This window comes from Rhinoraja longicauda, chromosome 9 (assembly GCF_053455715.1).
Source record: "Rhinoraja longicauda isolate Sanriku21f chromosome 9, sRhiLon1.1, whole genome shotgun sequence".
Lineage (NCBI taxonomy): Eukaryota > Metazoa > Chordata > Chondrichthyes > Rajiformes > Arhynchobatidae > Rhinoraja > Rhinoraja longicauda.
In genome coordinates, this window is record NC_135961.1 from 10,129,624 (window position 1) to 10,156,478 (window position 26,855).

Below are 26,855 nucleotides of genomic sequence, written 5' to 3' on the forward strand. Positions count from 1 at the left end.
CATTCCTTTGCAGTCAATGCAAACTTTGAACAATTCAGACAGAACAGAATTAGGCTCAGTCTCCTTCACACTCCAATTCCAACTTCCAGCTCTAATTATGTTACGTTTGACAACGATGAGGCGACCTAATTACAAACCGATGGTGCCAAATTGAAAGGAGGTTTATATCTTCACAAAATAAACTACATTAGGATTAATTGCAAAGTAATGGCACAGATTTGGCAGTGCTTGGTTGATTGATGCCCACCATCTTTGCAACAGTACTCAGATTTTTGCACATGTGCACCATAGGGGCACTGCTGAGAACTGGTGGGATTAATGTTTTGCAGAGAATTGATGGGGTTAATCTACAATTAATGGGATGTTTATTTAAAAAGCCGTTAACTTGCTTGGGAAGGGATCTGCTGAAGACTGTGACAAAAAACATCTTGTGAACTCAAAGTTACAACTGATAAGAACCTAAACGGTACCGTGAACAATGATCCCATCAATGGTACGAAGGTGCTAGATACATCCTGGTCACTCTATTTAGCAGTGTGTTCTATGTAAAAATTGTTAGTTGAATGTCCAGTGTTTTTTGTCTGCTAGTTATGTTCAGTCTCTGGTCTTTTAGTTGTAATTCCATAGCTTTTTTGTTTTGTTAGTTATGATATGTTCAGCTTTAGTTCAGTTCTAAGGACATTTTATTGCTTTGATCTGGTGCCGCATAATCGTTGTGCCTAAGTAAAAGGTTTTAAACGCTACTACTGGACTCAGCAAATCTTTGATAATTTCGTTATTTTACACACACCTTACTTAACATGGAGATGTTAAATGGTAGCTGCTGCTGCCAATCCTGTGCTCCTCCAGAAGCTTTATAGTTTCCGACCTTCTTTAACCGACTCCAAATTCAACATCCTTAGGATTTAGCCTCATGGTATTGCTAACTGTTGACTATAAATTCTGGGGAAAAAGGGTAGGGACTGCCCTTGAGATTCTTTCGGAAGTACATCAGCTATAAATTTCCATGTTTATTTTGCAAATTGTTTGATCCACATTAAAATATTTAAAAAAAGGTAATATTTCGAAAGGCCATGATTTAAACAGAAATTAAAGATCATTCTGTGAATTCAGAATTATCTGATTCCTGCAACTTCAGGAACAATTTGCCAGGAAAGATCAAGGAAAGATTTGCCAGGATTCCTGCTCCTGCAGAAATGAAAGATAAGGAACCATGCCAAAAAGGGAGGATACCAGGCACGGATGTAATTGTTATGAACAATCTGAATGATCCTCGGCATTTATTGCAACGTAAACAATTTAGTTGATAACCCATAATTTATCAATAGAAGAGATCAAGAAATGGTTAACAGTCTAATTCTTATACTCACTAATTTGCTATTTTAGTGAAAACTGCAATTTTTGATAGCTTCAAGCATTAATTGTCGTTTCCATTAGCAGCAGGAGTAAAAGCTTCATTCTTTTCTCCTTAATGCTCTACCAGCTAAATTAATGTACAGCTTTGGCCTTAACCCATGCAACACATTTTATTGTTAAATAGTAAAGCTCAAGGTTTAAGCAACTTCAATCAATCGTAAGGCATGGGAATTCACGTTACATAATTAAGTGTGGAAGACAATGGGCCAACTTATAGTATTTTTGCTTTTCTACCTGGTAGCAGAACCCAATAACTTAAACATCAGACTTTCTTGTCTTTGCTGTGTCCATGCACACTTGCACACTCGTCACTTTCAGGCATCTTGTCCAAATTGCTTGCAGGCCTGGCAGTGGGTCTTGGCAGTATCACATCCAGGACTAATGCTGATAACGTCAAATAATCTCTTCTTGTTGGAACCGCTAAATAATAGGCAAGAGCAAGATTCCTGGCAAATCTAACGCTTCCATTGCCCAGGAGTGTGTAGGAAGGAACTGCAGATGCTGGTTTAAACCGAAGATACGCACAAAATGCTGGAGTAACTCAGCGGGACAGGCAGCATCTCTGGAGAGAAGCTATGGGTGACGTTTCGGGTCGAGACCCTTCTGCAGACTCAATGGGTGACATTTCGTGTCGAGATCCTTCTTCAGTCTGAAGAAGGGTCTCGACCCGAAACGCCACCCATTCCTTCTCTCCAGGGATGCTGCCTGTCCCACTGAGTTACTCCAGCATTTTTTGTCTATCGTTCCTTGCCCACCCGGTAATTGTTCCTGAAGTTGCATGAATCAGATCATTCTGAATTCACAGATCAGGTCACAGAACGGATGGCAGGGGTTATGGGGAGATGGCTGGTGAATGGGGTTGGGAGGGAGAGATAGATCAGCCATGATTGAATGGTGGAGTAGAATTGATGGGCCGCATGGCCTAATTCTGCTCGCATCACATAACCTTATGAGATCTCTGTGTGGTCAGCAGCTGCAGTGACATACTATGGGTTTCCACAGCAATAGAAGGAAATTAGAAGTATATTTCAATAGAAGACACATAAAAAAAGGCAGGATAAAGATAATAATAGTCCAATTTTTAATTAATGCTACATTTATGTATGCATACATGACTGTATCGTGAGTGTAAAAAAATAACACAATTTCAAAAGTTTCCACAAAATTTACATAGCATGTTATTATTCAAAAGTTTTTTTTTGTAATTTGAACTGCACCTAAACATTGCAGGCACAAAAACTTGGATCATTATTACACTTTCAGAATTAATAGGTGTGCAAAGATTTTGGCATTCTTAAGGCCTTCACAACAGGGTAAATCAAAACGAGAAATAAATTACCGTAAATATACAGCCACATGCATGACTCCTGTAGGCTGTGTTCATCGCTGGAAGTTAAAGAAATAATTTATTCAGGAGTTAAACTGGAGTGGCTCAGCTTAACAGTCTAATTGCAAAACTGTCAAAATTGTTCGAGGAAAAGAAAATCCTCTGAATACAAAACAATAATTTGAAATTGTCTCAGGAAAGTTTTTTGGCAGGAGAACCTGTTTCAATTTTGAGTCATCTTGACAAACACAGAGTGGATGTTCTAGTATGCAATTTGGTATAAGTACCACCAATACTCCCATAGCATTGGGCAGGAGGAGACAATGTTAAAAAGACGCGGCAATACACTAGCTATCTTATTTACAGCCTCAATGAATTGCCTGAGAAAAAGCGATTCACTCAATTAAAATGAGTGAGGTCCGAATGATAAGAAGCCCAGGACATCAGTTATTTAAAAAAGCCTTTCATTTAGACAGCACCTTTTATAACCTCTGTTTGTCCAAAAGCACTTTACAACCAATGAAGTACTTTTAAGTATAACAACTGCTGTGATAGAGGAAATGTGGCAGCAAATTTGTGGTTATGAAGCTGCCATGAGCAGAAACATCATAATAACCTGTCAAACTGCTTTGTTTTCATTGACTTTGATATCAGGGCACAGCACAGTGTTACAAGAATAGTGATCCACACAAATCAGACAAACAGTATGAAGACCATTGTTCAAACCCTAACATGGCAGCCAGGTAAATTAAAATCAGTTATTTTTTTAATAGCCATTCATTTGGTTTGGTTCACTAATGCCCACCTAGATGGAGGTGGGGGAGGGGTTTGGGAAAGGTATCTTCATTCTTATCCAGTCTGGTCTTGTTGACTGGTCTAGTTTATTCTTCCATGGCAAGTCACATAATTGAATCATGACAGCCACATTGAAGCAGAGAGAGAATGAAGCCAGATGGACCGCCAAGACGGCTTTGCAAGCTCCACCTTACAAATATAGAGGATACAAACAGGAAATGCTGAAAACCACAGCAGGTCAACATGCTTGGAAAAATAAACCGTTAACGTTTTAGGTTGAAACATTAGCTATTTCTCTTTCTACAGATGCCTGGTCTGCTGAATTTTTCCAGAATTTTTAGTTTTATTTCAGATCCCCAGCACCTTAAATGATTGTCTTCTCGGGACTTGCACCTAAGCTGAGAGAGCGGTCCTCACAGCCGAGTCAAGCAACAGCTTGTCATTGTCGTCTCCACATAAAACATACCAGACTCTCCCATCATAATACATTTCTGCGACAGATTGATCAGAGGATTCATATAATAGTATGAAAGCTGCAGGGTGCAGCTTGGAATCCTCTCAAGCCCATGAAGACACATAACATCAGGGAGGACTTGGGCAAGATAACCTCCTCTCGATTACCACCTGCCATTCTCCCTAGTTTGTTGAACAACTCTTGGGAAAAACAATGAAAGGGTATAAAATCTACATTGTTTGGGGTATTTCAATGTCCATCATCAAGAAAGGTTTGTGTGGGAAGGAACTGCGGATGCTGGTTTAAACCGAAGATAGACATAAAATGCTGGAGTAACTCAGGCAGCATCTCTGGAGAGAAGGAATGGGTGAAGTTTCGGGTCGAGACCCTTCTTCAGATTGGTTAGGGGTAAGGGAAATGAGAGATATATATACGACGATGCAGAGAGATAAAGAATAATGAATGAAAGATATGCAAAAAAGTAACGATGATAAAGGAAACAGGCCATTTGTAGCTGTCTGTTGGGTGAAAATGAGAAGCTGGTGCGACTTGGGTGGGGGAGGGATAGAGAGAGAGGGAATGCTGAGGTCACTTGAAGAAACCCCATCAAGAAAGGTTTATCAGCACCCTCTGCAGCACATGCTGAAGGACACCATATGTCCATGGCAACCCAGAAAGATTCCCTTTATGCAACCCAAGCCTCCCTCACCCTCTCTGCAACTTTGTTTCTCTCTTTCTGATCTCTGACAGAGGGTCTCCAACCTAAAACATTAACTCTGTTTCTTTTTCCATAGATATTGCCTGGCTGATTACTTTCAGCATTTTCTATTGTTATTTCAGATTTTCAGCATTGGCAGGCTTTTTCATTTGATTTTCAAATTATCAACAGTGTAGATGTGGCTGTGCTCCACCAAGGTGGCTGTGCTCCACCTTGTCTACTAAAACGCCTCGTCAAATTTATTTTAAGTGAATAAGGTAACATTGCATTTTCTAAATTTTTAATTTGCAAACCCATCACTTTCTTTATTCTGGCCTTTGTCCCATCCAAATACTGTGTACAAGCTGAAGAACCTTTTAATTGTTTGTTAACATCAATAAAGCACCCCCACTAAAAAAACAGAATGGCTGGAATATGAAATGCCCCTTGTATTCTCTGGGTGATATTGCCAAACTAAAACTATGTGAAAGAAAGGCTAATTCATATTTTCTTCTTCATCTGTTAAGAATTAAAGGCAAGATGATGTCAGCAACTTTGGAATCAATTAAATAGAAAAAGAAAGTGTCATCTTCCAGTTTTCTGGGCTGATTTCAAGCATACAGTGGCACTGGTGAAATAATTCTTATGGACTTGCACACCCTCCTTGCAATCTGTCATACAGTGTATTAATTAGTTCTATGGTCTTGCATTATCCATACCCGCTTGTATATGAGATAGAACATTGAGAGTTGAAGTCCTGTTTGGAAAACGGAATGCAGGGTTCTGATCCAAAATGTTCACTATCCCTTTGCCTCCATAAATGCTGCTCAACCACCCACTGAGTTCCTTCAGTAGTTTGATTCTTGCAATCTTTTCATAAAGTGGCGAACAAAATCCAAGCTGTAATATTAAGGTCCAACTACACTATTCAAAATGCTTTCATTCAGGTAGAACATTAATCCAAGGCCCATCTTTCCTATCGTTCATGTGATCATTAAAGATATAATACCTCAATTCAAGGATGAATGGAGGAGTTATACTTAGTGCCAATGTTAACGTATACCCTTAGTCACTAAAGTCGGTCATCTAATCATGATTACCCTGTAGTTTTTGGAAGCTTACACTATGTAAACTGGCTGCCACGTTTCCCATGTAGCATTGTTCAGTACAATACAAAGATACTTCATTGGCTTTGAATGATTTTGGAATACCTTGAGGTCTTATTTTCTACAATGGCAGTATGATTTGTATATGGTCCAGACTGATGATATATGAGTCTTCTTTCTGTGTTAGTGGCCATGCAAAGTATGTTTGACTAGTCCTGATCCAAACCCCAGTGCTCACAGAATTAAAAAAAAGCACCTTAATTGAATTGACATTAGCAACATCATTCAGAGAGACCATAAAAATCATGTATAAAGCTGTGGTTAGGTTAAGGCACATTTTTGTAGCAGATTAGAATGTGTCTTCCACTGTATCGGACTGAATAACAGTTGATTCTGTAAAAATAGAAAATCCATTATTTCCATAGCTGTGATTTCCTCAGTGTTACTAGGGCAAAACTTTACAGAGGAAAAAAAACAAAATTAATATGAAGTAACTGCCAATCTTTCTTGTTGAATTTTCAAAAGAACAAATATGTTGCCCCCCAAATTTGCTTCTTATCAAATCTTGTATGAGATGCCTATTAGATGAGGCTGGTGGATTGTGACAAGTTCCTTGCATAACTTAGCGAGGAGTGAAGTTGATTAAAAAAATGTTATTAAATTACATCCCTCAAATTTAATGACAAAAATTAGGTTGGAATATCACAAACTTCATTTGAGTTATTGGTTGGGAATGACTTTAGAAATATCTCATTTTTAACATGTTTGCAATGCAGCACTTTCCAAATAGTTACTTCCACTTAAAATAATCTGACCTCAAGTTTTTGTTTCACCATTGCACCCTATTATTTACTGATGTTGAGCAAATGCATTTTGTTTCAATCAATAACATGTAAAAGCGCAAGCACAGTCTGCTACACATTCAGCCATCTTACACAGCAATTCAATAGGTTTAACATATTCACTACTACAGCTGAGTACAAATGGTCTAAAATTTCACTTAATTGTATCAGAAGAGATTGCCATTATCAAATTCTTTCAAAGAAAATTGATCTTAAAACACAAGCCTTAGCTGATGACTTGGTAGCTTGCCTTTAGGCATCTTTCACCTGCTTGGATTATGCTTCCATTTGCCCACTGACTTATCTGCAGTAGGATATCAACAATTTTATGTAACAAATGAAGTTAAAGTTTGGGGAGCTTCTTAGGGAGTGGTGAAGTGGGGGGATTTTGGAAATAGAGATGGATACCACATTTGCAGACAGATCTTAAATATCTTAGAGATCTCTCTACCCAAAGTAGTAATTTGAAGATGTAGACTGTGTTGAAACCAGAAAGTGCAGATAATTTTGTAAAGGGGAAAGTTGTGGAAATAGCTTGTGTAACCGTGGCCAATCTAGAAACCATCATAGTTCAGGAAGAAAGTTCAATGATCTCATTTTGTGACAATGTCGGTCAAGGCACTATACCAAGGCATCTCCTATATACGTTACTGAGGCTTCCCTTTATTCCATGTTCTTTCTATGCAATCAGTTGTATGTTGAGGATATTGGGTTCTGTGTAAAGCAACTTCTGAACTACTGAAACACGATGTTAGCTCACAAATACTCTTTACTCATTTATTTGAGATTCCAGCATCTTCCCTGTCTGCTAGTTACTTTGTTAACCACAAGGATTTCTGTTCATTCTGAAACAATGTTCACAAGTTACAGGAGTAGAATTTGGCTATTCGGCCTATTGAGTCCACTCCGCCATTCAACCATGGCTGATCTCTGCCTCCTATTCCCATTTTCCTCCCTTCTCCCCATAACCCATGACACCCGTTCTATTCAAGAATTTGTTTATCTCTCCCTTAAAAATATCCACTGACTTGCCCTCTGTGGCAATGAGTTCCACAGATTAACTACCCTCTGACTAAAGAAGTTCCTCCTCACCTACTTTCTAAAGGAGCGCCCTGCAGTGCTGGAGATTGCTGTTTCATTAAGGCTCCATGAGGGCATTAATGGTTCGGGAATAATAGATTATACAAGGGTCAGACTGGACACAATGCTTTTACTGAGCTTGCAAGAATCATTCTATTTGTTATGGGCTCGTATCGCAGATTCAGTGCATCGCATTATTAAACTACAAGAAGTGCATGGACATCATCACTTCCCTCAACCCTTCTCAGTTGCACAAGACTGTGTGGTGGCGCAGCGGTAGGCACGGTGGCGCAGCGGTAGAGTTGCTGCCTTACAGCAAATGCAGCGCCGGAGACTCAGGTTCGATCCTGACTACGGGCGCCATCTGTATGGAGTTTGTACGTTCTCCCCGTGACCTGCGTGGGTTTTCTCCGAGATCTTCGGTTTCCTCCCACACTCCAAAGACGTGCAGGTTTGTAGGTTAATTGACTGGGTAAATGTAAAAATTGTCCCTGGTGTGTGTAGGATAGTGTTAATGTGCGGGGATCGCTGGGCGGTGCGGACTTGGTGGGCCGAAAGGGCCTGTTTCCACTCTGTAGAATCTAAAATCTAAAAAATCTAAATCTAAAAAAGGAATCTGCCTCTTTTTCACACCATCTGAGAAATGTTGCCAAAACCTGCTGCATTCCTGAAACGGGAGTCAGCTCTTGTACAGAAATTGGCCCATTTTCCCCGCTCGACCCCATCTCATTCACAGAGCGATTTAAATGCGACAGAAAAAACCCCACTGCCTGAGCCTTTAGAGACTGAAAACTGCTAGAATTTAATTAAAATTTGCGAAGAAAGTTTGTGAGGAGGATTTTTGCTTGTCTCTGTAGATCCTCAGAGATACTACTTTGCTACTGGAATACAACTTTGGGGAAAGCTTTGGGATTAAGGAGCCAGTTAGTAAAATAGATTTAACCCTTTTATGGAGAAGGGTTGTTTTTTGCTCTAGGTGTATGCCTACAGGCAGTGCTGGCTAGTTTGAATAGAATGCCATCAATATTGGACGTTGTTCCATCGCTAATTTGGTATTTTCTTGACATTATACTCAGAGATTTCATTTTGATTTTACATGTTTGTCAACAGGAGGAGAAGGAAACTCCCATTTCCTGAAAGAAGGCCATCTTTGAATTCAGGTACGAAAGTGCAATACGAACATGTAGTCATTGCACTGACAGGTACCATTGGGAAATAATACTACAAGCCTAAATGTCCAAAGCCGGATCTCATGAGCCACAAAGGCCTTCGTTCATAATGGCCATTACATAGGAGTTTGATGAGGACTGGAATGAAAATGGTCATAACAATTCAAGCTACTCAATGTGGCTGAAAGGAAGTAAATAAATGGGTAAGTTAATTAAAATATCAGATTTAATGTTCCAGTTTTTGTTATCACAGATTCTTTCAGAATTGTAATGTTTGCAAAACCCTCCCTTTCCTATCCAAACACCAATTAAATAGTATTGAAACAAAGAAGATTTCCACAAGTAATCCTTGCTTGTTAACACACCAGCTTCATAGTGAACATGCTAAACCATCTTACAAATTGAACTTAGATATTTAAAGTCATAAGCACTCAGTCTGAGACTGCTTCAAAACGATAACACATTCAAACACACCATGTGACTAGAACAGCAGGTTACAGGTGCCTGCAAGGCCTAAAACATCTATTTATACCAAACCTGCTCAAAGTGAGCAGCAGCAGAATATATTGTCATTTATACCAACTGGTAAAGAGGAAGGCATTGCATAATAAAAAGAAAGTTTGACAAGCTAAAACAAAAATAATTAAAAAACATATCAAGATTGTACAGCTTTGTGAGTTCAAAACATAATGCTTCACAATTTGTTTTTGATTTATTTCATACCAGCATGTCACGTATGCCTTTAACCATGCACTCAGAAGCTCACACAGAATTTCATCTTGTAGGATCCCTTCTCAATGGCCCATGTAGTAAACCTAACAAGCATCAATTCATCACTCTATCTTCTTTAATGTAGCCCATTCTTATAATGAAATGCTTATACAACCGTATAATTCCCCTTAACAGACATGTGAATGGCCCAGGTAAGCATTTGCTTTTTTTGAAATTTAATTATTGCAAAAATGAAATGTAGATAATCAGAAAGAAGATCAATATTTATTTTAGATGCTTGCAATTTAAAATTTATTGCACCCTGTTTATCATGCTGATTCGTTATAGCACTCTTGGTTCTCACACTTGCCCCGCTCTACATTTGAAATAGACATCAGCTTGAGCTGTGTTCTGTTGTGCCAGGCACTTGGTGCAAACCCCCACCATTTCCTAAGCAGCGCTCTGGTGGGTTGGAAACCAGGAGCCAACTGTTGCCTTCCATTAGCACTTCTGCAGTAAACAATTGCCCAGGGTTCAGTGTGAACCAGCTGCCTGTGAGGACTTGTGTTGGATGGGCTGGGACAAGCGGTGCGGCCAGGGTTACAGGGTTGCATCCCTGGGATGCCACAGGGAGTGCAGCCACTGCTGGAGACTGGCAGTTCATGCACCATGTACGGACATGTTTCTTCCAAAGAGATGGGGATGCCACCAACTTCCATGTCCTTGCAGGGAATGTATTCTGGGTGCTAGCATATCGCTCTTTGAGGAAATTTGTTTATCTTTTTGAAGTTACGTCCAAAAATATGGTGTAAGCTGTGAAGAGCAGGAACTCTAAACATCAGAGGAGGACTATGTGTAAAGAATTTGTATAAGCCCCGAATCTCAGATTACTCAACATCTTGTGGTTTATATTCTTCAGGTACAGAAATTAACAAATGTGTGGACTTGTTTGAACATTTTCCGATGTTAGTTAAAAATGCCTTTTATTATCTTGCAATATTATTAAATTATTGTGTAGACATTCATTTTTTGGCTGTTTGTGCATATTTTCAAATCAATTAATCAAGCATTCGCTAAAATATTTCATAAAACGACCTGAATATCTATAACCCCTGTCCCACACCAACACCCTCACCTCCACAACACCCCTGCCAGATGTCAAAATAGGATGAAAATCAATAAATACCTCCAATTGAACTAACTAAACGCATCAAATAAATAATTTAAGCAATCCTACTGCACTTTGTGTTTGTTCATTTTTTATAGCAGACATCTCTAAAAAGGTATTGCTAACCTTTGACTTTATAGTTCCATTTATGTTTTCTCACATCCTTAAGAGAACATTGAACAGAAGGGGGTGGGTTCGTTCATCCTTTTATACTGTTTTGTAACTCAATTAGATCGTGTTTTAGATTGTATCATCAGAAGAAATGATTTCTAGGTATCTGCACTATTGAATCCTTTAACAATTTACACATTCCAGTTAAATTACCCCTCAATACACTGGAATTTAGAAGGATGAGGGGGGATCTTATTGAAACATATAAGATAATTAGGGGATTGGACACATTAGAGGCAGGAAACATGTTCTCAATGTTGGGGGAGTCCAGAACAAGGGGCCACAGTTTAAGAATAAGGGGTAGGCCATTTAGAACGGAGATGAGGAAGAACTTTTTCAGTCAGAGAGTGGTGAAGGTGTGGAATTCTCTGCCTCAGAAGGCAGTGGAGGCCAGTTCATTGCATGCTTTCAAGAGAGAGCTGGATAGAGCTCTTAAGGATAGCGGAGTGAGGGGGTATGGGGAGAAGGCAGGAACGGGGTACTGATTGAGAGTGATCAGCCATGATCGCATTGAATGGCGGTGCTGGCTCGAAGGGCTGAATGGCCTACTCCTGCACCTATTGTCTATTGTCTATTGTCTATTGTCAATGAGATGATTAAGAAACTAGCTAAGTTTCTTACTAAGTTTTTTTTCCCTTCATCCAGCTCACTGATGTAGTTGTGAAAAGCTAAGGGGCCTGTCCCACTTAGGCATTTTTTTTAGGCGACTGCTGGCGACTGCAATAGTCGTAGCAGTTCGACGAAAAAACGGCGACTGGACCCCCCTACGACTATTCTACGACAAGCTACAACAACCTACCACCTAGTCGACGTCAAGCTAAGGCAAGCTACCGACAACCGGCGACCCAATCGTCGTGACTTAGGACGTCTACCTACGACCGCACCTACAACAACCTAAGACCACACAGGGGGCAACCTATGACAACCGAAGTCAACCTACGTCTACCCGTGACAAGTTACGACATGCTACGACCGTGTCGGCGACAACTGAAGACAATTCACATCATTTTGGCCTCCGGTTCTGACGCCTGTACCTGTCGCCGGGTATAGGTAGTCGCCAATGGAATTCAACGACGTCAGCACCGGCGACAACCTACGTCACCTGGCGACAACCTGGCGACAACCTATGACAGCGCACAGTCAGGAGACGTCAAGCTACGCTCATTGATGTCAAACCAACAGTCGCCGAAATTTTTTTAACATTTTAAAATCCATCGGTGACCAGAAAAACGCTACGACTCTTTGGAGACTACTCACGACCATACAGGCGACACCCCGGCGACCGTGTGGCGCCAGCCTAGTCGCCTGTAGTCGCCTAAAAAATCGCCTAAGTGGGACAGGGGTTTAAGTCTCCCTTCACAGATTCCAGGGAACCCCCACTAGCTGCAACATTCAACACAATCAAAATTTATTTGTCTAGAGATGGTAATTGCATGTTGCCATGTTACCATGCAAAATCAATTACTTTTAAAATTAAGGTGTTATTGAAAATGAGAGACTCAAAGCAAAATCCACATATCATATCATATCATATATATACAGCCGGAAACAGGCCTTTTCGGCCCTCCAAGTCCGTGCCGCCCAGCGATCCCCATACATTAACACTATCCTACACCCACTAGGGACAATTTTTACATTTACCCAGCCAATTAACCTACATACCTGTACGTCTTTGGACATCTGTTATTCTTGATTGTCCCTGGGTCCAACACATTGTCTAACACATTGAGTATCCTGGAAATGTGTGGTGGTCTCCAACAATGTGCATAACACTTAGGAATTTCAAGCAGCATGTGCATAGCCCAGGTGAGTTATGGCCACGTGGGCAGCTGCAGATTTGACAAAGTTTTAAGCAGGCTCAGGACAGTGCTTGGTACCGGAATCAAGGAGGTCCTCTCTACATGGCTCTGCTGCAGACCCAGAAAGCATGTTTTCCTATAAACATTTCATCAGCTTCATAGACAACCAAGTGAAAATGCAGTTCACACCATTTCGTATACTGGAGGGATTTTTGATGATAAACGTAATAGGCTCAGCCAAAGCACATAAACTGACACGAACCAGATTGGCTCAAATGGTCAGTTTTTATGCTGTAAACTTTATGTTTAAAAAACAGGAACAAATTATAAATTAATCTTGAAATCTAGTTGATTAAGGCAGTTTAATTTTGCAGTGATAATGACAATATGAAAACTTTGAATATATATAAGAAGTGTGAAAAGGTACACCTCCAGATTTAGGGACAGTTTCTTCCCAACTTTTTATCAGGCAACTGAACCATCCTACCACAACTAGAGAGCAGTCCTGAACTAAATTCTACATCATTGGTGACCCTCGGACTATCGTTGATCGGACTTTACTGGCTTTATCTTGCACTAAGCTTTATTCCCTTATCATGTATCTATATGCTGTGAATGGCTCGATTGTAATCATGTTTTGCCTTTCCACTGACTGGTTAGCATGAAACAAAACTTCGGTCCACGTGGCAATAAACTAAACTGAACTGAACTCTATCACTGGTTTTAGGCAGCCAAGTGCAAATTTGATTTTTGATTTCCGAGTTTGATTTCAGGTTTCAGAGACCAAATGTAAACTCTGGAGAAAATAAAATCCAGCAACCTTTTTGATGCAACTCTCAAGTAATCCATAATTATTAAAACATTGCTTTAATGAAACAATAATTAACTAAATATTAACTTCATTTTTCATTGTCTGCCAAATAGAGCTTGATTGGTTTTCAGTATCTAAACTCTGTTTAGGAGCAATTTAATTGTCTCTGGAAATCATATTTAGTGATTTAATGATCATCGTCAATGATTTCAGGTGGTTTGCCCTGTGTTGGTCAACGTAGAATGTTTTATAGTTATGATTTTAAATAACTGCATCCCTTTCAGAATAACCAAAGGGAAATATCATCTACGAATGAAAATTCACTTTCCCCAATTTATCTGTATTTTGTTTTTGCCTGTGAAGAAGAAGAGCAAGATATTACTTGGATTAAAACAATCACAGCAGGAACATGTTCCATTCCATCTGAAAGCTATTACTAAAAATAGATATCCTTCTGCCAATTCCTGTAAAGGTTATTATATTATTGAGGGACTGTTTATTTTAATGGTGTTTAACTGTATTAGTCTGCATAAAACTTAACAGACTTGACTTTGTTCCATATGTAGAAATCCATCCATCCAATTAAGTACATCCATATTTTCTTGAATTCCATTCATAGCCATTTGTATACATACAATTGATGTTTTTAATTACATATATTATATGTAACAAAATAATTAGCAAACTCAATTTTTAATTTGAACTGGAAATACAAAGAGAATGTTGGTGACATACATAACTATAGTTTAAAACGGATTCCTTTTGTATCAAACTCTCTCTTTCGATATTTTGGACATTCAGGGTGAATTGTACTTGTTTGTATTAACAGATTACAGGGAAGTCTGGACAGTTAATATAATTTTGGATTTGCAGCTGTTAGCTCTGTTCTCATGAAATCGCATCTTTGTTCCTGTGTGGTTGAATATAAAGTACCAATGTGAATTACATGCATTTTGCGCTGTGGCAGGAGGAGGGAGTGGAATAGTGGCTTCTATTTTACAAATTAAAGATTTGCAAAATCAATTTAAAGCTCTCAATTTAAATTTAAAGTATTCAAGAGAGAGCTGGATGTGGCTCTTAGGGCTAACAGAATCAAGGTATATGGGGAGAAAGCAGGAACGGGGTACTAATTCTGGATGATCAGCCATGATCATATTGGCCTACTCCTGCACCTATTTTCTATGTTTCTATGTTTCTCTCTTCAGCTTCCTCCCCTCTCCGTCTACCCTTCGCCACTCTTTTTTATTCCATTTGCTTGGGACATTGAGAAATAAACCCCTTCTACATTATTCCTCTTTATGCCATAATCTGGCAGATGTCGTCTGATTTCTGGGCTTGGACCTGCTGCTTTTCTCAACCCAGCCAATCAACCTGCAAAGGGCCCAAAGAGAACAGTGGTAACTTCATCTAGTTTACTAACAGGCGAATGAAACCACTTGATACTTCCTTCAGAAGGTATGCAAATTGTGAGGAATAAAATAATCAGTAGTCAAATAATTCAGTGGTCAAAAACATATTTAAGAGAACCCGACATATGAAACGGATTGACTGCCATTTAGCCTCAATTAACTCCACTAATAATGTCTGAATGTTGACTTCAAGTTCAACCTACTTTCCATGAAAGTAATGGCTGACAAGTCAGAAAATTCCAGAAAGTACACATTTTATTAAATTTGTTTTTGTATTCTGAGTTCTTACTGGCATTTTAGATCATTTATAAATGCTATATATTACCATTATCTGTTAATGTTATCCAATAATTATAATTATATTTATAATTTATTGTGTTGTTCCATGGTTTAGAATTTTCACTTGTCTTTTCTGTCATAACAACATTCCTCATTTCTTCACATTAAAACACTGCCCTTTAGAAACAACTGTCTTGGTACATACACAAATCACTGCTTTACTGTATTACACATCAAAAACGGTGCTAACACCATTCATCCATCTTACTTCCCATCTCTACAGATTTGAATTTAACTATATCTCCCTATCTAGTATCATCATTTATTCATGTTCTTGCTAATTTAATAAAAAATCTTGAAGCTATCTCAGTTTCGCTAACAAGCTGCCTTTTAAGACAAAGGCTTGAGGATGTCTAGGCTGCTAAAACATGTTTGCTGTAAATCTTTCTGTAAAAAGGAGAATTCAGTTGTGGTCAATTGAGGTCAAGCCTTTGGACTTCAAATCTATATTGTTTTTGGCACCTGACTCATCCATAACTGGGTGTCGAAACAATGAATACAATGAGTTAAGCGGGTCACATTAAACTGAAGTGATGTGCTTGAAGCTATGATTAGACTTGCACACTTGGCCCAGCATGGGGTATACTGAGAACCATACCAAAGAGAGCTAAAGTACGTGCTGTATCTGTAACAAAACAAGAAACAACTACTTCTGCTTCTTAAATGGGCTTTACTTGTACAAAAAAATTATAGAAGTAAAACGTATTTTCTTGAATTTGTGTTCTTACTTGCTTCCTTTGCTTTCAGGGACTAAGGATCCACGATATGAGAGTTGGGCGGCAGGCACAGCAGCAGTTGAATGCTGTGGCACAATTTACTCACGTTACACATTTCCCTGACAATAGCTTTCTCTGTTTCATTCAGGTCTTTCTCCTGGTTATCTTCTTTGCCCACATTTTCATGCACTTCCGCAACCTAAATTTAAAATAGAAATAACTATTTTATTGACGGCCAGACACATTTAAAAAAGTTGAGGATATCAGGTGGTCATCACATATTTGAAGCTCCATAAGATGGACTGGTTATACAGTATTGGGGAACTAAATATATCCAAGACAGGAATAAGCAGTTCCATATTGAGAGAATAAAAATTGATAAATAAATGATTTTTAAGTTCAACTAGACCAAGTGGACCCATTGGGCCAAAACCTCTCCTGCATTGGTGCAACTCCATCACCCCCTCTCTCCCCTCTCCCCTATCCCCTCCCCTACCCCCCCCTCCCCTCTCCCCCTCCCCCTCCCTTCCTCCCTCCCTCCTCCCTCCCCCCCTCCCCCTCCGCTCCCCCTCCCCTTTCCCCTCCCCCCACTCCATCCCCCTCAACCCCCCTTATCCTCCCTCCTCCCCACTCCCTCCCTCCCCCCCTCCCTCCACCCCCATTCCTCCCCCCCCCCCTCCCTCCCTCCCCGTCCCTCCTTAGGAGATAGATTTAAATTTTACAATGTGAATGACTTTAAAAATATAACACCGATTTCAATGAAACGTCTTCCATTAGCACCAAAGGGACGACGGTGAGTAAGGTGGGCCTAAAATTGTCGTGCTATCGTGTACCATTTTGGCTGTAGTTCAGGAACAAACAAACAAACAAACGAGAGTTTTAGTATATAGATGTTGCAGGTTGCATGTATACAAAGGAATCAAGAGCAAATTGTTTCTGTGAATTGGAAGATAGCAAATGTGACCCCACTATTTAAAAAAGGAGGAAGAGAAATAAGACCGGACCTTGTAGGAAGGAACTGCAGATGCTGGTTTACACCAAAGATAGGCATAAAATGCTGCAGTAACTCAGCGGGACAGGCAGTATCTCTGGTTAGAAGGAATGGGTGACGTTTCGGGTCGAGACTCTACTTCAGACTGACGGGACCATTCACTTGAGATGAACATCAGTAGTAGTGGTGATGGAGCCGCTGCCTCACAGCGCCAGAGACCCAGGTTTGATCCTGACTCCAGGTGCTGTCTGTGCGGAGTTTGTACGTTCTCCCTGTGACCGTGTGGATTTTCTCCGTGCGCTCCGGTTTCCTCCCACATTTCAAAGTTGTGTAAGTTTGTAGGTTAATTGGCTTCCTTAAATGGTCTCTGGTACGTAGGATGCCGAACTGGGATAACGTAGAACTAGTGTACAGGTGATCGATGGTTGATGTGGACTCGGTGAGCCATGCTGTATCACTAAACTAAACGAAGTGAAGGTAAAATGCTGCAATCCTTAGAGAAAGTAGTAGTAATAGAATACCTTGAAAATAATTAAGAGGTTGAGCAGAGAAACATGGATTTATGATTTGTTTTAATTAATCTACCGGAACTCTTTGAGGACAAGACTAGTAAACTTGAGAAGAGATTTCCAGAGGATGTGGTGTATTTGTACCTTTGGATGACTTTCAATTAGATCATAGACAGTCAAAATGGGAGGTAAAGTATTTTAACGAATTGATAACTGGCTATTGGATAGAAAGCAATGAAGGAGTTCAGCAGATCATTCCCCTATGGTAATGCTGTGACCAATGAGTTACCATGGGGAAAGGTGAGTGGCCAATGAGTTACCATGGGGAAAGGTGAGAAAGGCCAACTGAATGAAGTGGCAGGCAATGACCAGGATTGCCCTGCAAGATTGAAGCCAATGAGCATTAAAACTAAGGTTGATGGGTATGAAAGCGGAGACTCATTAATGGCTAGAGTCAAACTCCACAAAAGCGAGGATGGTTACCACTATTAATCATCCCAATCCTAGGACATTACTGCACACTGACTCACGATAGTGCCTTAGGCCCCGAAATCTTCAGCTGCTTCTTCAATGACTTTCCTTCTATTGTGTGAGGGAGGTTTGCTGATGATTGCACAATATACAATTCCACTCACAACTCCTCTGTAGGTGAAGCAGGCCACATGTGCATGTACCAGGGCCTAGACGAGGCTCAGGCATTGACTATTTTGTGGCAAATAATATTATATCATGAAAGAGCCAGGCAATGATCACAGCCAGCAAGAAAGAGCTTAACCATCTAGTCGTAACATTCAATGGTGCCACCATTGCTTAGAAACACCTACGTCCCCACCTCAACCATCAACATTATGGAGTCACTCAACTGAGCCATCCACCTAAACGTCATCTATCCACGTTCTCCAGAGATGCTGCCTGACCCACTGAGTTACTCCAACATGTCGTGTCTTTTTACAGGTGGCTTTTTACAGTCACCTATGGCTAGTTTAAGAATAGGGGGTTTAAGAATAAGGGGTAGGCCATTTAGAACGGAGATGAGGAAAAACTTTTACAGAGAGTTGTAAATCTGTGGAATTCTCGGCCTCAGAAGGCAGTGGAGGCCAATTCTCTGAATGCATTCAAGGGAGAACTAGATAGAGTTCTTAAGGATAGCGGAGTCAGGGGGTATGGGGAGAAGGCAGGAACGGGGTACTGATTGAGAATGATCAGCCATGATCACATTGAATGGCGGTGCTGGCTCGAAGGGCCGAATGGCCTCCTCCTGCACCTATTGTCTAATGTCTATTGTCTAAAAGAGCTGTATGAAGATTTGTATCCCATGGTGAGTGAGGCACCTGCTGACACCACAAAGCCTTCTCACCACCTTCAAACCACATGGAGTATGGAATATCCTCTGTGATCCTTGATGACGAGAGCTCCAACAACACTCAAATAGATTGATATAATCCAGGAGAAACCAGCTCACTTGATGGGTAACCAGCCATGATTAAATCTCTCCCCCATCAGTGCGTACCATCTACAAAATGCACTGTGTAATTTGTCTATATTACTCCAACAGTATCTCCTGAACTGACAATTCCCAACACCAACAATGACATTGGCTTCATGCTAGTATCTTCCCTCTAATAAACAATAGACAATAGGTGCAGGAGGAGGCCATTCGGCCCTTCGAGCCAGCACCGCCATTCAATGTGATCATGGCTGATCATTCTCAATCAGTACCCCGTTCCTGCCTTCTCCCCATACCCCCTGACTCCACTATCCTTAAGAGCTCTATCTAGCTCTCTCTTGAATGCATTCAGAGAATTGGCCTCCATTGCCTACTGAGGCAGAGAATTCCACAGATTTCATGGGCTCTCATCTTTTTTAGCAGCCTGACGTGTGGCACCTTATCAAAGGCCTTCTGAAAATCCACTGACTCTCTGTCTATTGTGCTATTTACTTCCTCTAATATTTCCAATAGATTGGTCAGGCAAGATCTCTCCTTTGCAAAACAATGCTGACTTTGGCCTATTTTAACATGTGCTTCTACGTACTCAGAAATCTCATCCTTTATAATGGTCTCTAAAATCTTACCTACTGAAGTCAGGCTCGCTGGCCTAAAGTTTTCCCTCTTTTGTTCCCTCCCTTCTTGAACAGCGGAATAACATCTAGGACCACACCTGATTCTAGTGATTCTTCAAAGACCACTACTAATGCCTCCACAAGTTCTGAAGCTGCCTCTTTCAGAACCCTGGGGTGCACTCCATCCAGTCCAGGTGACTTCCCCACCTTCAGGCCTTTCAATTTTTCAAGCACCTTCTCCTTAGTAATAACAACTCCATTGTACCCCTGTACAATGACAATAAAGATATATTGTATTGTAACTTCTGCTCCCTGACTCGCTGGAATTTCAGGCATGTTACCAGTACTTTCTGCTGTGAAGACTGATGCAAAAAAACTATTCAATTCATCTGCCACTTATTCATTCCTTGTTACTACTTCTCCAGCATCATTTTCCAGCGGTCTAATGTCTTTTACTCTTTACATATCTTAAGAAACTTTTGCTATCCTCTTTTATATTATTGACCAGCTTACCTTCAGATTTCATCTTTTCTCCTTTTATTGCCTTTTTATTTACCTTACATCAGTTTTTAAAAGCTTCCCAATCCTCTAGCTTCCCACTAATTGTTCCAATATTGTAAGCCTTTTCTTTTAGCTTTATGCTGTCTTTGACTTCCTTCGTGAGCCAAGGTCGCCTCATTCACCCCTTAGAATGTTTCTTTCTCTTTGGGATGAAAAGATGCTGCACCTTCTGAATTACTCTCAAGAAGTCCTGGCATTGCTGCTCCACCGTCATTCCTGCTCGTGTCCCTTTCCAATCAGAAAGAAGGGGAGCTGTAAAGCCAGTGGGAGGGAAGTGGATCTAAGGGATCGGGGGAGGTGATAGAAGGGGGTATAAACGAGGCATGTGGGACAGGGATGGGGGATCACTAAGGTTGGACACAAGATGCTGGGGTAACTAGGCAGGACAGGCAGCATCTCCAGATAGAAGGAATTGGTGATGTTTCAGGTCAAGACCCTTCTTCTAAACTCGACCCGAAATGTCACCCATTCCTTCTCTCCAGAGATGCTGCCTGTCCCGCTGAGTTACTCCAGCATTTTGTGTCTATCTTCGGTTTAAACCAGCATCTGTAGTTCCTTCCTTCACAGGGTGACTGGGATGTTGGGATATGGCGGGAGAAAGGTGTGTGCACTAGGATGGGGCAGCGGAAAGAGAGAAGGGTAGGAGGGTATTATTTGAAATAGGAGAATTCAATGATCATACCCGTTGTGGCTGCAAGTGGAATATGAGGTGCTCTTCTTCCAGTTTGCATGTGAGCTCACTCTGGCAATGGAGGAAGCCCAGGACAAAAAGGTCAGTATGGGAGTGGGAAGGGAAGCTTAAATAGTTAGCAAACTGGGAGATCCAGCAGGTCTTGGCAGAACGAGTGCAAGTGATCAGCAAAACGGTTGCCTAGTCTCACTAATGTACAAGAAGCCACATCAGGAGCACTAAATGCAGCACATGAGGTTTCAAGTGGTGCATGTAAACCTCTGTCTCAGTTGAAAGGGCTGCTGGGGTCCCTGGATGGAAGAACAAAGGAGATATAGGGATGGGTATTACATCTCCTGCAGTTGTTGGGGAAAGTGATTGAGGAATGGGCAGGTAAAGTGTGAGGGGATGAGTGAACCAACTGGTAGGAGTGGTCCCCATGGACAAGCAGAAAGGAGTGGGGGTGGAAATATAAGATTGGTGGTGGGATTACATTGACAGTGGTGGAAATGATGGAGAATGATGTCTTGGAAGTGTAGACTGGTTGAAAGCTGAAAGGTGAGGACCAGGGAACTTTGTTGTTCGTCCATCTGGGAGGAGAGAGGATCAAGAGCAGAACTGTGGGATACAGCAGAGACAGGAGAGATCCCCTGGATCTCAATGCACAGTTAGAAACAAAGAGTTGATATTTTGGAGAACCATTCTATGGAGAGAAACATCCCTTAGTGCATAACATGAAATTAAATACATTGTGCATTTAATGGTATGTCGGTAAATACACCTGCCATTTGTCACACATAGCTGCACAATTTGTAAATGAGAACAATGACCAATAATCTGTTTATTGTTGGTGAACGAAGGAGGAGTTTTGGACTGCTCATAATAGGCTGTACTTTAACTTCAAGATTATTAATACATAACACTTCAATCAAAACCAATTTAATAATGGCCATATATTAAGAAAGCAGTTAATTTTTTTCATTGGTTCTACTGCTGGAATTGGCACCAGATACAATGTTTTTTTTTTCATTGTCCCATTTGTTAGATTCAGCCCCATTGAGAAGTAGAGGGTTCCCAGGCACCACAAAATGCGGATATTAACCCAGTGATTTGAATGCTTAACAATAGAAATTCAATAAAAGATCTAAAGCCATGGAATTTTTTTCATGCTCTGAAAAAAACCGGATTGTTAACAAAGATTTTTTTTTAAGTTTGCACAACAATTCACAAAGATTTATAACATTGTTAAAAAATATATATTGCTTAGCTTAGCTTACCTTACCCATGGAATTGTTGCAAGGCACATTTCACAATACTTTTGAAAAAAGTTTTATTTTGGGGTTGGCTGCATTTGTGATTTAAATTATACTCTTCAAATTCCTCAATAGTTGAATATCTGAATGGGTGTGACCAATACCTTGATAGCATGAACCACAGCCTCAGGTTTCGGAGTTAGTGAATTATATCCACATTTTCCAGCTTGTTGGCTTGGATGTGGCAAAGTCCCCTCAGCCTCGGACATCCATGCAAATGGAGCCTGTAAAGAATAATATATTTCCGAATTTTAGTGCATATTTTTAATTTAGTTTAGTTTAGAGATACAGTGTGGAAACAGGCCCTTCGGCCCACTGAGTCTGCGCCAACCAGTGCTCCCTGCACATTAACACTATTCTACTGACACGAGGGACAATTTACACATGCACCAAGCCAATTAACCTACATACCTGTACGTCTTTGTAGTGTGGGAGGAAACCGAAGATCTCGGAGAAAACGCACGCAGGTCACGGGGAGAACGTACAAACTCCGTACAGACAGCACCCATTGTCAGGATTGAACCCGGGTCTCCGGCGCTGCAAGCGTTGTATGGCAGCAACTCTACCGTTGCACCACCGTGCCACTTTACATATGTTTTACATTGGATTACTTCAGATGTTTACGATAAAGAAATAATGATATACATAGCTTGGCAACTGTACATTTTGTCATTGGAAGATACAGTATATACATAAATGAGCTGTTTTCATTTAACATGGCTGCAATAATTTGTATTTTTCTCTGTACGACGTAAACAGCTTGCTTGCTGAATATCATACAAATCTTATTGTATGTTATATATAATCATAGAAAAATGACACTCACAGGAAAATATTGACAATAGAAAAACTCCCAGCTAAATTCAATTGTATGCAGAGTAATCATGCATAATGCAAGCAGAAGAGCTTCATACACATTTGCGTAGAAGTTGATGTCTAACCTCATTTGATGCACTAAACACATGCTGACTATAATACTAACATTCACTCACTTAGGGTTAGGATTATGAAGTTAGGAGAAAGTATGTGAAAAAGACTGTAATTTTCACACCATTGCAGGTGTCGGAACAAAACCTGTGTAATTGCCATCAAACACGGTTTGCAAAACTCACAACTGACACATTGCTGACTCGCTGATAGTTGGCTAGATGGTCAGACCTTGAAAAAAGCTTCTCTTCATGGTAGCCATTGTCAAAAGTTCTGTTATAAACCAAGATAAAATATTGGAAAGAGAGATGGAGCAATCTGCCGTGATCCATTACTATTCCCCTTTGCAATATTCCCCTAATGCAATCTAATGCACGGATGACATTTTATAATGTGAGCGCCACATGTCACGGTGAGGTGTGGACTGATAATGCTGCGAGACATTACAGCACCTTATACCGAACGTGAAACAAAAGTGTGCAAACTCAGATATCTCTCATATGAACTGAACACCTGAAGAAACTCCTTCGGCCCAACTTGCCCACACCAACCAACATGTCCCGACCACACTAGTCACTGGTGATATAGCATTTGGCCCTTTTCCTTTAAACTTGTCCTATCCATTGAATTGAATTGTATTGAATTGAATTGAATACATTTTATTAGCCACGTATGTATACATACAAGGAATTTGCCTTGGTGCTTTGCTCGCAAGTACAACACGGTATACAGTAAACAATTAAGAATAAAACATAATTTAAACATGTGAAGAATGAAATAAAATACCAGAGCACAAGGAGGCTACAGACTTTTGGCTGTTGAGTAGAGCTACTGCTCGTGGGGAAACAAAGCTGTTTTTATGTCTGGCTGTGGCTGCTTTGACAATCCGGAGTCACCTTCCAGAGGGAAGTGCTTCAAAGAGTTTGTGGTCAGGGTGAGAGGGGTCAGAGATGATCTTACCCGCTCACTTCCTGGCAATATCATCCGCATAAAGCGAAATCTTATGTTCCACCCCACCCAGTATTATCGGTTTTATAAGCGCATGCCCTCTTATGCCGATTGCCAGCGGCTCAATGGCTAACGCAAAGAGGAGCAGCGAGAGGGGGCAGCCCTGTCGCGTACCCCTCTGAAGGGCAAAAGGGGATGACCTATCCTGGTTTGTGAGTATGGAAGCGGTGGGATGAGCATATATAAGACGTACCCAGGAAATAAAAGAGGCACCAAGACCAAACTCTTCCAGCACTCTGAGTAAATATCCCCACTCAACCTGATCGAAAGCTTTTTCTGCGTCTAAACACAGAATGGCTTGTTTGGAAGAACTGCCAAATTTGTGATACATAATATTCATTACTCTTCTAACATTAAAGAAAGAGAACCTATTGGGGATGAACCCGGTCTGATCCGTATGGATAATGGATTCTATACACTTATTTAGTCTAGTCGCCATTATTTTAGTAAAAATGTTGAAATCCAAATTAAGCATAGAAATTGGTCGGTATGAGGAGGGATTGGTTTCATCCCTGTCTTGTTTCAATAAGAGAGAAATATTAGCATTGTACAATGACGGTGGGAGCTTTTTCAACTCGATTGAGTGGGAGAGCATCCTGTGCAGGATCGGAGTTACCTGGTCAGCAAACTTCTTATAAAATTCGACTCCAAAACCGTCTGGCCCAGGGCTCTTGCCGTTTTGCAACGACCTAATTGCATCCATGATTTCTACAGAGGAGGGTTCTGAGTTTAAGGCCTCACAAGAGGCACTATCTAATTTTGGTATGTCCAACTTTTTTAACCATGCATTGATATCACTGTTAGCTTTGGATTTATACAGCTCTTGATAATACTCCTTAAAGCGTTCATTTATTAATTTTGGATCGGTTAAAGCAACACCCTTGCCTGATTTTTTTCCAAAGACGCACAGGCATGTAGGTTAATTAGCTGGGTAAATGTAAATGTAAAAATTGTCCCTAGTGGGTGTAGGATAGTGTTAATGTACGGGGATCACTGGGCGGCACGGACTTGGAGGGCCGAAAAGGCCTGTTTCCGGCTGTATATATATGATATGATATGATATGGCCCTACTTGCTTGTTGCTCTCTAAACTGACGGGCTAACAATGTATGCGGTTTGTCCCCTAATTCAAAATATCGCTGTTTCAGTCGCAGTAGCTGGTCACTGACTTGATTTGTTAGAATCGTGTTATACTCATATTTAAGACTGAGCATATTTTGCAGCGTTTGGGGGTTGTTTGTGCTCCTATACAACGTCTCCATTGGAGAAAGCTCCAAATCAATTTCTTGTAGACGTCTCTCTCTGGATTTCTTTAAAGACGCTTCATACGAAATAATATGACCCCTCATAACTGCCTTGAAAGCTTCCCACAAGGTGGAGTCCGAGACATCAGAAGTGCCATTGGTCTCCAAATATTCTGTAATTTTTTCAGACATGTATTTACAGAAAGTTCCATCATTAAGCAAGGAAAGGCGTAGTCGCCATTTAGCACATCGTTTAGACAGCTTAAAGTCAAAGATAATTGAGGTTGGAGCGTGATCTGAGATCAAAATGTTATGATATTTGGTATTTATTACATTAGGTATGAGTTTCGAGTCTAATAAAAAATAATCGATACGAGAGTATGAATTGTGCATTTTAGAAAAAAAAGAGTATTCTCTGTCTGTGGGATGCTGTATCCTCCAAATGTCAACTAAATTGGTGGAGGAGCTGAGATTTTTCAAAACCCTGGATGCATTCGATGGCCTACACATTTTATTTGATGACCTATCCAGGTGCCAGTCGAGGATTGTGTTATGGTCCCCTGCAACAATCACATTCGTATTAGAAAGGTCAGGTAGCTTATCAAAGATTTTGCGGAAGAAAGCTGCATCATCAATATTCGGACCATAAATGTTAAGCAGTTACATGAACAGAGTAAAGGTACCCAGTTACTATGAGAAATCAACCATTCGGGTCACTTACTGTAGAAATATGTCTGAAATCGATGTTTTTCTTAACCATAATTGCCACCCCATGGGCTTTGCTAGAAAATGTGGATTGAAATATCTGATCTGCCCATCTACAGCGCAACTGTCTCTGCCCCAATGTTCTAATGTGTGAGTTTCTTGGAGGAACACAAGGTCGGCAGATAAAGAGCTAAGATGTGAAAACACCTTAGCTCGTTTAATTGGGTGGCCCATGCCGCGGACATTCCAGCTCACCATGGTAACCCTCCCACGCACGTCATCATCCCCAGGTACCATCAGAAGGTGTAAATTGTATTACATAAGCAGCGACATAATAATTTGCCTCAAACAAAAAAACAGGAAGACCACCAACACAAAAGCACATACAAAACTCGGACTTTCCCTCCCCCCATCCCCACTCTCCCAAACAAAGTGAGAGAAAATATCCTAACATACTGTAAACGGGGGTTACTTCAACTATCTAGCCTGTTAAGCCCAAAGGCTAGCTAAAGGCTAAATTGTGAAACGGCTAGCTAGTTAACTACAAATTCAGTCGGCATCCCCTCCGATGAACAAACAAAAGTATGGATCTGTTCAACAAAGAAACGTTTCCCTTTGAAAAATTAGCAGGAACCCATCCTGTAAAATCATCCTATTCCTGAAACGAATGAAGCACATTAAACAAAGTTAAAGTTAAATCTATTGAGTCCAACGTCTACCTTTCGTGTGAATGACCATGTCCATGGCTCAGAGTTAACTCGTTCGCATGTTAGCCGACGCCCGCCGTCCACTCCGGGCCAGCGGCTTAAACATGGATAGACATGGGAGAGTCAGTGCACTTGGACAAAAGCTTGTAT

At 40.6% G+C, this 26,855-nt stretch overlaps 1 protein-coding gene across 3 annotated transcripts in view; it reads right to left on the reverse strand.

The window, feature by feature from the left end:
- Positions 1-2,495: 2,495 nt before the first annotated feature.
- The window catches only part of ccdc85a (coiled-coil domain containing 85A), a 395,213-nt gene continuing 370,853 nt past the window's right edge, over positions 2,496-26,855 (reverse strand). For 2 of the 3 annotated variants that reach the window (XM_078404773.1, XM_078404771.1), the window contains 2 exons: positions 22,220-22,339; positions 2,496-16,209 (listed from right to left, as the gene is read on the reverse strand). In XM_078404773.1, the coding sequence (XP_078260899.1) occupies positions 16,045-16,209; positions 22,220-22,339 (285 nt within the window). In that variant the 3' untranslated portion in view covers positions 2,496-16,044. The remainder of the gene's footprint in view (positions 16,210-22,219; positions 22,340-26,855) is intronic. The other variant, XM_078404772.1, reaches the window with a different exon arrangement.